Below are 13,498 nucleotides of genomic sequence, written 5' to 3' on the forward strand. Positions count from 1 at the left end.
GTATGTCTGTCTGTCTATCTATCTACTTATCTGTCTGTATGTAGAAACTACTGGGTAGGTATTCAATACATTGCAATACATCTTGGATCTCTTCCTCTCTTTCCCTCCTTCATTTCACTCAGTCACTCAATCAATGTATCAAACTACCAGCACTCAACTCAGCACATACCAATACTCCTGATTACAATTGCCACAATACTAACACATCCGGATCGATCATCTAAGTTCTACAGGCGCACGCTACTACAAGTCTCCAGTACGGTACGAGACGGAGAATGCCTCAACTTGCCCTTTAATACAATACTCATTACTAACTATTCTTCCTCCGCAAGTACACTACCTCGCCATCTATATAGTAGGTCGTCACATCATTCAATCATTCAATCATTGGCTTCAAATCTTCAAACTCTAGTTGCGACTTACGAGATGAACCCAATATTCTTCTTGAGTCTTGACCTTGTCTCTTGACAGTGGACACCCTTTGAATCCACAAGAATCCACATCTCCAAAACTTAAATCCACAAATCAGGTACGAGATCAAGAATCAATGACTTTTCATCAGATGCATCATGTATGAAAGCTCGTGAGGGAGGAACTTGGGCAATGAAACGAAACAAGAGGCAAAGGGAAAAAAGAGTCAGAGTGTACGCTAATTGTGTTTTTCTTCTTGATCTAGAACGAACCTTATTAACGTCCAGGGAGTCAGGGACCTGAAGAACCCGGCTGGTCGATCAATGTACTACTAGGTAGTAGGTACCTAGGTATCTACCAATGTAGCTGGAGGGAAACATTTGAATGTTCATGCATGCATGAGGTCCCGGTCGATTTTTGTACAGCTGTTTGATGCATGGCATAAAATTTACACACAGGGTTTTAGTTTACCTATACCCGTGCTCGTATCTATCTATGTTCATGTTAGGCCTTTTCAGGGTTCACTCTTCAGTCATCATGGGGATTGGAAGAAGGCGGAAGAAAGATGGACTGTTCTTATGATTTTCTGGCTATGATTTACAGAAAATCATGTTCAATACCACCTACAACCTACACACAAGCTACAAGCTACAAGCTATGAATGCAGGAGTCGGTAGCAGTTTCTGGGATGACGAGAGAGGGAAGTCCCGTAGGATCAAGGTACGAGAAAATATATTAATATCGATTCATGGTTGGTATCTTCCTTGTAATTTTGACATTCATGGATAACAACCTTGATCATTTTAGCAGTGCAAGTTTGGATTCGTACATTTTTTCCCCAGGCTCATTTAAGAATGTACCCATTAGGCTTGCTCTTAGAGTAAGCCTTCACGGCCATCAACCGCCCCGACGATACCTTTCAAGTCGTCACCCTGAATCCCGAAAAGCCTCCAAATCTGGGCATCTGGGGCACAGGGTGACAGGTTGCTACTTTACTTTGCTTGGTGATTCCTGTCTAAATTAAGCCAATCATGCTATAGGTATCTGTATATACACAAGAAACTCAAGCCTACTCCCTTGTTCCTCTACTCCTCATTGATTTTATTGGTTGAATCAAGGTGAATTGCCAGATGGTAATAAACTTGTTCCAGTTACTAGGTAGTTGTTAGCCTTGATTAATGTTCGAGAAGAGACCAAGATTATCACGAACCACGAATCACGAAGCCGTAATCGTCTGTCTATCCACTGAAGCATCACTCAACAATCTCAAAATTATTCTTCTTTTTTCTCTAACTAAGCGAACAGCTCATCTACATCAATAATTTCAATGCATATGCCTGCGGAGTGCATTCCTGTAGGTACGGTACTTACATCACATTTCCCATCCGAATTGTAGCCTGACACGTAAAAAGGTAACAATGCATCAGCAAAAGAGTCGCATACCGAATTATAGAACCACAGGGACAAGGGCAATCTAATCCTCGTGGCAGTGTATGGCTGCATCTGGTATCACCACCTCATTATCACCTTTTCTTCCCTTGCACAAACAATATTCGAATCAAAGCACACCATGGTAGTAAAACTTCCAATTTCTAGATGAGATAGATCTTCCAGAAGCTATCATGCTCCCAATTACCGTACTCATTAGCTCTCTCCACGATCATCTACCACAATTTTTCTCCCAGGTGACCAATATCCAACAGCACGGATGGATCGAAGGCGTTGACGATCCCACAACCGAACGGTCGAAATGCATCCTCGAACCCGCCACACGGGCTTCGGGCTAAAAAAGCAGACCTGACTCCTGAGAAAGCCTAGAAGGGTTTCCAAGCTCCAACCGCTGCGGTTCACGGGTTTCAACGACTCGTGAAATGGTCAGAGGAAATTCCTTTTCGTTTTATTTTATTTTATCTGGCTTCGTTCACCCCGCGTGCTACGATCTGTTGGTTTGCGCATAAGCCTATGGGATGTGCGATGAGTTGAGTTGAGTTGATCCTTCGCGACGGATGTATGTATGTACTATGTATGTATCAATCCACTATACAGCAAGCAGTACAAGGAAATGGAAGGAAGATTTATCGAGTCATTAACTCGTGTGACGAGACTACAGACAGACTGCAGACTACAGACTACATCTACAATATGTATGCTCTGTTGCAAATTGTCTGAGCAATTCTGTCGGTCGTCTTGTATCAAGTAAGCACCACGCATCAGAATTTCATAGAATCGACTACCCTACACTTCTTCGTATCTACGCTCAGAGCCTTTTTCTCTTTATTTTCTTTGCCCAGCCCAGCTCCCAATCTATTACACTTTCCTGTCACCAAAATTGACACCATGACGGGCGCATGCTCCAAATGTCAAACCCTCCCCCAATTAATCCCATAAATTCCAATAAACCATCACCACAAAGCGTACCGGTATCCCATTCCGATAAATGAAAAAATCAATAAAAAAACCCACCCTCCCCCAAAACCCCAAACCCAAAACTTCCCAAAGCTCGGCTTAAAACTCAACACCACACGCATAAAGCACCGCAGTAGGTACATAAACATCGTACATCTCCAGACCGGACCCAAACGTGCCCCCTTCACTCTCGCCCGGAGCATTGTACTCCCTTCCCGGGCGCACGCGAATTCTTTCCTCCAGGGTAAAATTGCCTTATCGCGTTGCTCTTTTCCCTTTTGGTCGTTTATCTCCGATGGCTAGTGGGTAGCGGCTTGGCGAGGGTTTTGGGAGGAAAGCCTGGTGGAGAGTGAAAGAGTCACGCTTGATGGGGAGAAGAGATGTGCGTGCTGTGTCAGTTTTTGATGCAAGGATTTGGGGGTGCTTGTTTGGACTTTGGATTGGGTTGGTTTGGCTTGCTGTCTGCGAGTATGAATGAGTAGAGAACTCGAGAGTGAATCTGTACGCGTTTTTGGGGAGGGGGAGTTTTGTAATTGGTGATTGGATAGGTAGTAGGTAGGTGGGTGGGGATATCCTCAATTTTTACTTGCTTACTTGGTGAAGAATCGATTGTGCTTGTGCTTGTGCTTGTGCTTGTGCTTGTGCTTGTGCTTGAGCTCGTGCTTGATACGAGAAAAGACACATACATACATCATCATGCTACACCACATCGATTCCCCCGATTACCCATTCTCACATCATCAGCAAGAACAGCAACAAAAATAAAGATATCGCGAAAAGTCCACCTCCCTCCCTCCATCCCTCTCTCCAATTTCCAATCCATATGCATCCCTATATCCATCCCCCATCCCTATATCCCTATCCCGCAATTTAATATTTTTATATACTTTATTCCTCCCTCCAGTCACTGAGTGCCCTTCCCCATGCATGCGCAAGCAAACAACACATCGGAGATTTGAAATCACACTTTAGAATTCCCAGACATTTGATAAATTGATCGTGCATTTGCACGCGTAAAATTGCACCGGCTTTTTCAAAGATTCGAATCGATATACTATACTGGACTGGTATAATTACTGGTACCGGTCGAGAAAATAATTGGAGCCCGCAAACGAACACCGTTGAAAACTTTAAATTGTATTTTCAATATTTCAATATGGAAACAGGGATGGGATGGACATTTCCTTGGACAGGGAATGATGTTTTTGTGTTTTTTATTTATTTATTGATTTTGAGAGGGAGGGAAGATTTTGAGTTTGAATTGTTTCGTCATCAGAGACAGTGAGTGAGTGAGTGAGTGAGTGAGTGTCACTCGCATATATATTGGGAAGGGAAAGGAAAGTTTGATGAAGGTTTGGAGGAGATGGGTTGGAGAGGAGAAAGTTTGATATTTTGGGGTTGGGTTGGGTTGGGTTGGGTTGGATATGTCATTTATTGATAGGTGAGTTGATGGTGATGATTTGACGTCGATGATTTTACTTCAAAACGAGTTTTGATTATTTCGTCGTCAGAGACAGTGTCATATACATCGGGAAGTTTGAAGAAAGTTTGGATCTTTGACCTTGGATGAAACTTTGATGGCTAGATGACATGTCATTGTCCATGACTTTGACGTTGACGATTTGACGTCGATGACTTTAAATTTCGCTCTGGTGTTCTAGCTTGGTTTTGGCTTGGCCTGGCTGTTAGATGAAGTTCGTGGAATCTGCTTTTTTTTCTCTTCGCGATTGTCGGCTTGGTGGTGGTTATAGTGTAATCACGAGGTCCTTTGGTTATAATATCTTCGTATTGGTTAAGTACCTCGAGATATACTAGATAGAATCATGAAATTATACTTCAATGGGCAGGTTTTAGCTTGGTGTCTTTTATAAGTATATCTTCTTTTGCAGAATGCACAGTCCCAATGGCAAACGGCACAGTGATCGTCCGCAAGCTTCTTGCCAATACTGATTCTTTCACTACCTTTGGACGATTTACAATACAGTTCAAAGCTAGTTATAAGAACTAGTTGATGTTCTGTTCAATAGGAACATAATACCGCATGGTATTCTTAGGGTCCCACTGAGCTTTAAGTTTCTTCAATCTCTCCAGTCTCCATGTCTCCCACCCATAGATCGCCTGTAAAGACTCATCGCCATCGGCATAGTTGACGTAGGCGCGGAGATGTTCTGGGTCCTCACTTCCATCTAGCAAGTATTTTCGAAGCTTTTCGCCAAATTCCTTTGCTATCGGGTCGATGTTCGAGTCAGGCGCATACATGACGTACGATGTCACCAAGATGTTATCATCTCGGTGCGGAAACGCCGTGCTTGCTGCATCGATGGCTTTAACTGCATGAGTCGAGTAGCCTTCGAGTAAGAAAAATGAGCCAGCTATCTCTGGAACTTTGCGGAATGTTGAGTCGATCTCGTTGTATACCTGTCTGACGGCCGTCACATTGTATGATTTCAGTCCGATAGGGTAGCGGAGGGATGTCATCCCGTAAGCGCATCCTGGACCATCTGCGTCTTGAAATGTGACGACGGCGAGATCATGGAGTGATCCCAGATCAGTCTGTACACTAAGTGGTCCGATGTCATGGAATGGTTTGGCATATCGATTGGCTATTTCGGGAGAACCGTTGTAGACAATACCGAACCACAGAACCGGCTACCAGATTGTTAGCTTTCAGGCAATCCCAAGTGAATTGCGTCGGGATAATACTAACATGATCTGGATCAATCTCTGCAACCTTGATAATATATCCCCAATGAACCAGCTCCGCTGGTTGATCTCGCAATAATCTATTGGCCTCTTCATAGAGAGCCTCAAGCTTATCTCCTGAATAAATAAAGATTTCATAAGACCATAATGGGGCATTATCATCATAAACACGATATTCCCATTCCATCACCAACCCGAAATTATGTCCCGCGCCTCGGATGGCCCAAAATAAATCCGGATGAGTTTTCTCCGATACAGTGACCAGTTCGCCAGAAGGCAGCAAGAGGCGGGCGGAAATTACCTGATCGGCCATGAGTCCGTATTGGCCCTGAAGCCAACCATGACCACCCCCGAGAGTGGGCGCGGAGAATCCGACGAGCTCGCAGAAGCCGGTTACTGGTTGAGTAATTAGTTTGGATTTTCTTGGTTCGTTGGGCATGGCTTGAAGACGCGAATTTACCTGTTCGTTTTCCTAAACGCGTAAGTGCCTCCACGACTTCTTTCACATTTGCACCCCCGCCAATCGTAGCAGTTTGACCATCATCCGAAAGAGTGATGTGGTTCATCGAGCGGAAATCAATCTGGATCGCGTTCTTGGCTTGGCTGAGAACTTGGGTTGCACCGTGACCGCCGGCTCGCGCGATGTAGGGGATGGAATGTTGGTTGGCGTGGCGGCCCTATGGTTTGTGTCGGTATTTGGGTGAGGAGTGATGGGAAGTATATTAGACGTATGTTTTGTGGAGAATTAAAGTGCTTGGAATGGCAATGAGGAAGAATTGCTAACACTTACGATTTTCTGAACGTCGGATTCGTGAGTTACTTGGATGATGAGAATGATATGGGGACTAGAGTATTCTCGCCATCTTGCGAGGAGAAGCGGGAAAGAGGGATGAGAGGGGGGAGGATGGTTGCGTGAGGGGAGAGGAGGGGGGTGAGCTGGAGTTGGTATTCGAGGGCGCTGGACATGGTGGGTGGAGGGTGGGATGGTTGGGGAATTGTTTGGTGGGAATGGAAGGTGGAGATGGCGGTAGAGGTGGAGGTGTTGGTGGTGAGTGGGAGGATTCGAAGATTCGAAGATTCGAAGATGGTAGGAATGTGATAGGGATGGAGATGAAGGAATGGAGGGCTTTTAATAACTATTATATCTGAGGCAGGACTAATTATGGTGTTTTCGTGGGAGAGATCTTCTCGGTTGATATTTTAATTTTTAAGTATTGCATTGTTGCATCGTTGTAAGGTAGGCTTACCAACAATTGGTATATGCACAATTGTAACTGGATATCTAGAAACTAACTCATTCTCCCTACCGAATCACCATCACACAACTACCGAAGAAACTTTTGGAACCATTATGTTGGAGTCGGCACAATATATCAGATTTGGTGGATTTTCTCGGTGCGTCCGTGGATCCAACATTTGGTTTAATAAGTATCTCGCACGCTTGCATAGTACTTAGTTAATGCTCACTGTTGGTTTCCGCTGACCCGAATCGCATGCGGCGTTGCGAGATCGTCATGTGAGAAGTATGAGGTATTTGTTCCAGATAGGATTTGTATATTTTACTTTTGGGGGAGATGGAGATATTTCGGAAAAAGGGAAGGGAGATGTGAATATCTAAGTAGGTATATAGGTAAAGAGATCTTTAAGGGATCATCAGCATGCATGACATCATTTAATTCGTGTGTTCAAGCGAAGGGCGACGCTTTTTGATATTTTTGACATCAATTGTATTAGGTATTCCTGACACTGCGGGAAATAGAGAGGAATGTGAATATGGACTTGTTTCTTACCTGGTGTATGGAAATGATTTTTATATATCGAGTGATAATGCGAAATTTTCTGTATCTGTTAAATGTTCGATTTCACATTTAATTCTCATCTTAAGCGTCATCAAGGGAGCTAGTTTTGAAACATAAGAAATACACGTATAAAAAAATGACATCCTCCACCAAAGGAGAAGAGAAGGGGTAGAATCATTCAATGGACCGACTTGAGTTTTCTCCCGAGATCCCAACTTTGTGAGTGATCTAGAGCAGTATATCAAGGAAAATCCCATCAATTCTCAGACGGGAAATCTTTTCTTTCCAGAAATATTACACTCGGTGAATAGGAAGCGATAGTTTATCAATACCTTATAAGTACCCTACTGGTGAGTCTGACATGAATATATCGAGGGCATACAATATTACATCTTCTTCCTCCAAATATTGTACCATTGATTCGAAAGCTCTTGAGCTGAGCGGGCACCATAGTATCGCGCGCAGAATGTGTGATTGCCAAATCTATCTCCTTTGATTTTTCTTCCTCTTTGCTAGTTGGCACTTTTAATGTGATTGGAAACTTGTACGTTTCATGTTGACTGGATAGTTAATCCCGTGAAGATTTCCGCATAATGCTTCTTCGCGATCATAATCATGATGAAAGGTAGTAAATAGCTTTCCACAATCTCCTCGACGTGAAAAGAAACTCATAGATCCCGTTCGTATTACTGAGTGGGCAAACAGACCATGAATACTTGAGGGTGCTAGAATCGAGCGAACCAGTCAGCATTTATTCACACAATCCAGAGAAATGAATCACGAACGAACGAAGATGGCAGACTAGACTTTTGGTTGCATTACTTAGGTACTTACTTACTATATACCGTAAAGACTAACTGGGTTTGCACCATGCTATCTACAGAGAATTGGATAGATACTATGCTATGCTATGCTGTACTATAACACAGGAAATTGGAGAATATAGATTTAAAAACTCAAATATGTTGTAAAATGATCCCGATGCAATCTCCTTGCCTTTACGCGTCTTGGGAGAATGCTCATGCAGTTGTATCACTATACTATAGAATTATATAATAGGAATTTTCAAGGCCGATCTTGTTCATGATTTTTTCTTTCTATATACAAGTTTTGATCTCATTATATGAGAAGCTCGTCTTTGAAATTTGAAATCTGGAATCTAAAATTCGAAGTTTGGAGTTTGAAGTTTGGAGTTGGATCTTCTCTTCTCTTAAATTATCTACTCCCTCCTCCCCCGGAACCAAAAACCAAATATACCAATCAGACCATCACATCATCTCATCTCATCTCATCCCATATAACATAACATCAACACAACATCTCCCAGTTATCAGCTATCTATTAATACTTAAATAACCCACCATTCGTGATTCAAGCTCTAAAACAAACTAATCTAAAAAATATAGTCCCCAAAAACACGTCCCCCCCACTATCAATATCTCAACATCATGACATCGAATCGCTCGGGATTGTCCTCATGAGAATCATTCCGCATGTCAACATTGTGACGTAAAATCCGTTCGGGGCTGTCAGAAATCCAGATCCAAATCGAAATTCAACCCCACAATATGGTATCATATCATTCCGCATGTCCACCAGACCGCTTTTCAAATCTTGTATCCATTTTTTTTCTAAATTCAACCCAAACCGTAGATACGGACATGGAATCTCTCTGTCTCTCAAAAACAAACCCATACAATCCCCTTCCCGCCCACGTATCCATCCCCTCTCCCCCCTCTCCCTCACCCCCGAAAATTAACCCAACAGATTCCGAAGTAAAAAAGTCTGCAGATCTGCGCCCCCTTCCCTCTTGCAATTTCTGTTGATAGAGGTTCATACATACATACATACATACATGAATTGACTCGTTGTATTCGACAACGAAGATCGTCTGCTGGGTATTCATTGCTTGATTTATGGTGCATCTGGATCTGGATCTGGATGTGGAAGGAATTCTGATTCTGGTTTGAGGCGGGAGAATCGCGGGGAGCAACTCTCGGGGCTTCGGGACTTGGAGTTTGACTTCGGGGTCCGAGATGCGTGGGTGATGATTTGGTGATGGGGAGGGAGATCGGGGTTGAGAGTTGAGAGTTGGGAGGGGGAGGGGGAGTTTGATAGTGGTGGTGATGGTGATGGTGATGAGTACGTGGATGAATTGATCTGTAGGAGGGTAGATCTGTATGATGTTCTTGGGAAGGTTAGAGATTGAGAAGATGAACATGAACATGAAAATGGAAAGATAAATCTGCATAACTAAGATTGTTATAGGCATTAGACATTCATCAGATAGAATAGATAGAACACTGAATACAGCATGAAGAAAACGAATTTGGATATTCGCTGAAAAAACCTAAGTAACAAGAATCATAATTTTCCTCCTCCCCTCTGCTTTTCATCCCCGTTGTCATTTCCCTCCTCTCATTACAAATTCATAACCATCTCATCCCTCATTATCTTCGCCTATCTAAAACTCATCATTGAGAAAGTAAAGAGGCATACTATCCTCCCACATACTATCAGTCAACATGGTCTTGTTTGATCCATCAAAGTTCATCGAGATGATTTGTCCATAAGGCTGGAAGGCATTATCATAGAGAGGACTCTCCTCTCTGAATCCATACATTCCACTGCTGTACAAGATTCTTCCATCGGCGGACCAAACGGCGTGCGCATCATTGGCTCCACTGGTAGTTACTTGTGTGAGGCCAGTTCCGTTAGGGAAGATAGTGTAAACGTCGTAAGAATCGGTAGCTGAAAGATCATCGAAGTTAAGGTGGTTACGACGGGTGAAGACAATGCGCTCTCCGTCTGGAGACCAACCAGGAGTGTTGTCCCAGGTATCGGTCAAGTTTGTGACAGTACCATCAGCAAGGTTCAGAATGCGAAGACCGATGCAGTACAAAGGAGCAGGGCCACACTCTCTGTAAACAATCTTAGTTCCATCGGGTGAGTAAGATGGGAATCCTGCATTGGAAACACCGGCTTCTCCGAAAGTCAATTGCTCGTAGTGAGAGCCGTTAGCTGTTACGCGATAAATCCAACCTGGCTCAATGGATCTTTCGAAAAACCAGTATCCGAGTCCAAAGGTAAGCCATTCGCCATCGGCAGTCCAAGAAGGTTGGAATGCACCTGCAAGACCAGTAGAAGTATCTGAGGACGAGGTTTGGTTTGTGGAAAAGACATCAAAGACCAAATCGAGATCAGTACCATCTGGGTTCATGGTGACAATTGATGAGTTACCGAGTTGTTTTTGAGTGATGGCCAATTTGTTTTGTTTGGAAAGCATGGGGAAGACATCGGTGAAGCGGTATTCAAAATCACCGTCCCAACTGTACAAGGGTTTCTCCATTGGACGGACGGGGGTGAAACTAGTCTTTTCATAGATGACCAGGGTTCCATCTGGAGACCAAGAGGGGTTACGCATATCACCCAGGATGGTGGTGTAGTTCGCAGCACCGGTGCCGTTGTAGTTGATACCAATGTTGTCATCAGTTGAACCCTTGGTATTGAAACCGACAACATCAGCGGTTACGAATTGGCCATTGACTTTGCATCCAACTCCAGAGGTATGGTAAACATAATCCAGTCCGGTAGCAACATCAACTGATGCGATTTGTGTCTCTGCACTATCGACGGAGGTCATGTGGGCGTTGTAGGTGTTCTCTCTAGTCATCTCATAGAATATGATTCGGGATCCATCCGGGCTCCATTTTGGCGATCCAAGAGAGTAACCAGCTTTGGTGACAACTTGGGAGAAGTCGGATCCGTTTGGTCGGATCTTGTAGACGGAAAGCTCTTGGGTATGTTCCCAACCGGTACCGTTGCTGTGTCCGGTCCAAGCGGTGTTACGGTCGGAGGAAAAGGCAATCCACTCTCCATCAGGCGAGAAAGAAGGACGGAAATGACCGTCTGGAAGGGCATTGTCACCAGCTGTGGTGGGTGTGTTGGTTAGGTTAAAGGCAACTCCTGTAGTAAGATCCTTAATCCAGATGTTTGCTGTGAAGTTTCCTTGGGTGGATACATAAGCAAGTGTTGTTCCATCAGGCGAAAGTACACCTGCATCTTCAAAAGATGGTGTTGCAACCAAGGATTCCAATCCGGTACCATCAATCTTGACTCTGTAAATATCCGACTGTCCATCTGCGTTACGTTCAGTGGTGAAGATAACATACTTTCCATCAGGACTGAAGTTTCCGTGATAATCGTAGGAAGAGCTGTTTCCGAGAAGTTCACGTTCATTGCTTCCATCTGCATTGGCGATATATAGAGTAGATACGGATGGAGCAATCCTGTTCATGAACATAACACCCTTTTTACCTGGAGCTACACCACTACCAGCACGAGGGAAATGCTCTCTTGGAGTATCAGAGACACTTCTTCCTGCATAAGGACAAGCGCTCCTCTTTTCTTGAGCATCAGAATATGGACAAACACCAGCTATAGCCTGGCCAACGACCATGCCAAGAGCAGTAGCTGTAGAGAAACGCATCTTCCTGACTTGTCCTTGGCAAAAGCTAAGAAAAATTGATAGTTAAAGAAGGGGATGAGGAAAGGAAATTATTCGAGGAGATAAGATCGACTTTGTATACCTATCTCATAGCACGAATACTAATCCACTATGCATTGTAGGTGTCTTAGCTTTCTTCAAATTATCCAAGGAAGATGTCAGGCGCAGATACTAATACTTCAGACCAGGTTCATTGATGAAATGAAGAGTCTATGGAACGTGCAGAGTATCCACTGCGGGAGTGGTTTCCTCAGTCAGAATGGACGACTAACCCATATATTGGTATGAACACGTCCACTTCATCCCATGTAACGGATGCAATCTAATGAAGGATCGGGCTTTAGAATTTTATCGAATATCCGAAGATACAAGTAATCTGTAAGGCACAGAGCCAGTGAGATCTTCGTGATAGTACCCTTCAAGATAATATTATCATCCCTATTGGCGGAGAAGCGGATGAAAACTCATCGGCAGCTAGACAAGAGTGGAAAAGCTGGGGTTCCCGGCTCCAGGTTGCCTAAGGGTGCCAATTTAATGGCCGCAATCAAGAAAGATCAGCCATTGGAGTTGAAAATTATAAGTGAACGATCTCGGGACCGAACTTAAGTCCTGGTAAATTCCCATGTATATGACCCACTTTATAGAATCCTCAAGCTCATGTCAAGGTCCTGTACAGAAGGTGACACTGAAGGTTCATGCCGCAACAAAATCGTCCGAGATCTAGAACTCATATGTAGGTGTTGTTTCTGATATCGATATCTCATGTATGATATAAGCATGTAAGAAGCTCACCGGTGTACCACGAACGTGTCTTGTAGATTGGATGCGGATTAGCAAGCATAAATCACTTGCCAGATATAGTGATATGCCGCTCACTCAGTGTAAAGTTGAACGTTGCATTTAGATGACGGAAGAGCGTATCCTATGGTTAATGCATTAAACGTGTTGAAAGATTCAAAATATGGGCTCAAAGAAAGCTCCGACAATCGTAGATGTCTTGGCACGTTGAAATAAAGTTAAAGGGGAGAAGACATTTTTGAACTATTGGTAAGAGGTGGGACCGGGATACGTAAAGCTCCGAAGTATCTAAATGTTTCGAAAAATATAACATCATCGGGATGGAAACTTTGAATATAGTTGAATGGTCTCGGGACCGAAAGGAGGAGAGTATTGATATTGTGATAACGTCTAACGTTGCCATAAACGGATGGGTAATACATGATGTGTAATAGATAATGCGGCAGTTCACCGTCAACAGCGCGAGCAGCGTTACATTCGAGTTGACATTTTATCTTGCTTTAGGAAACCCCGACAGCTGCAGAAATCTACCTACCTAGGTACAGAAATATATCCATGTCTCTTATAAAGATACTCGGTACCGTGCAGAGTAGAGTGAGGAGGTAGGTAGATTAAGAAAACTCGATGTTGTGTCTGAGGCATCAATTATTTAGCGACAGCACGTGTTTTTATTTCATTCTTCTCTCGAGTTCGTTTCAATTGTCACAGCACAGACACGAGATGCAAAGTAAAATGCTCGGGACCGGGCGCCTGCTATTTAGGTGATTTTATGCCAGTGTCATGGACTACCTGGTACCGATGAAACTACAGAATAGGTAATGTAACGATGTCTCGGTAGATTGAACCTTAAAGAAAGGTTTGATTTCATTCAAGA

At 43.5% G+C, this 13,498-nt stretch overlaps 2 protein-coding genes across 2 annotated transcripts; both read right to left on the reverse strand.

The window, feature by feature from the left end:
* Nucleotides 1-4,821: 4,821 nt before the first annotated feature.
* EAE97_005028 (uncharacterized protein) lies at nt 4,822-6,086 on the reverse strand (the record flags this gene model as incomplete). Its single annotated transcript, XM_038875540.1, has 3 exons — nt 4,822-5,466; nt 5,525-5,916; nt 5,981-6,086. 3 exons carry the CDS (start codon nt 6,084-6,086, stop codon nt 4,822-4,824), a joined length of 1,143 nt encoding a protein of 380 aa, XP_038733897.1.
* Nucleotides 6,087-9,783: 3,697 nt separating this feature from the next.
* EAE97_005029 (uncharacterized protein) lies at nt 9,784-11,808 on the reverse strand (the record flags this gene model as incomplete). Its single annotated transcript, XM_038875541.1, has 1 exon — nt 9,784-11,808. The coding sequence occupies one exon, from the start codon at nt 11,806-11,808 to the stop codon at nt 9,784-9,786; it is 2,025 nt and encodes a 674-aa protein (XP_038733898.1).
* Between the last annotated feature and the right edge of the window lie 1,690 nt (nt 11,809-13,498).

This window comes from Botrytis byssoidea (genome assembly GCF_014898295.1).
Source record: "Botrytis byssoidea strain MUCL 94 chromosome Unknown BBYS_008, whole genome shotgun sequence".
NCBI classification, from domain to species: domain Eukaryota; kingdom Fungi; phylum Ascomycota; class Leotiomycetes; order Helotiales; family Sclerotiniaceae; genus Botrytis; species Botrytis byssoidea.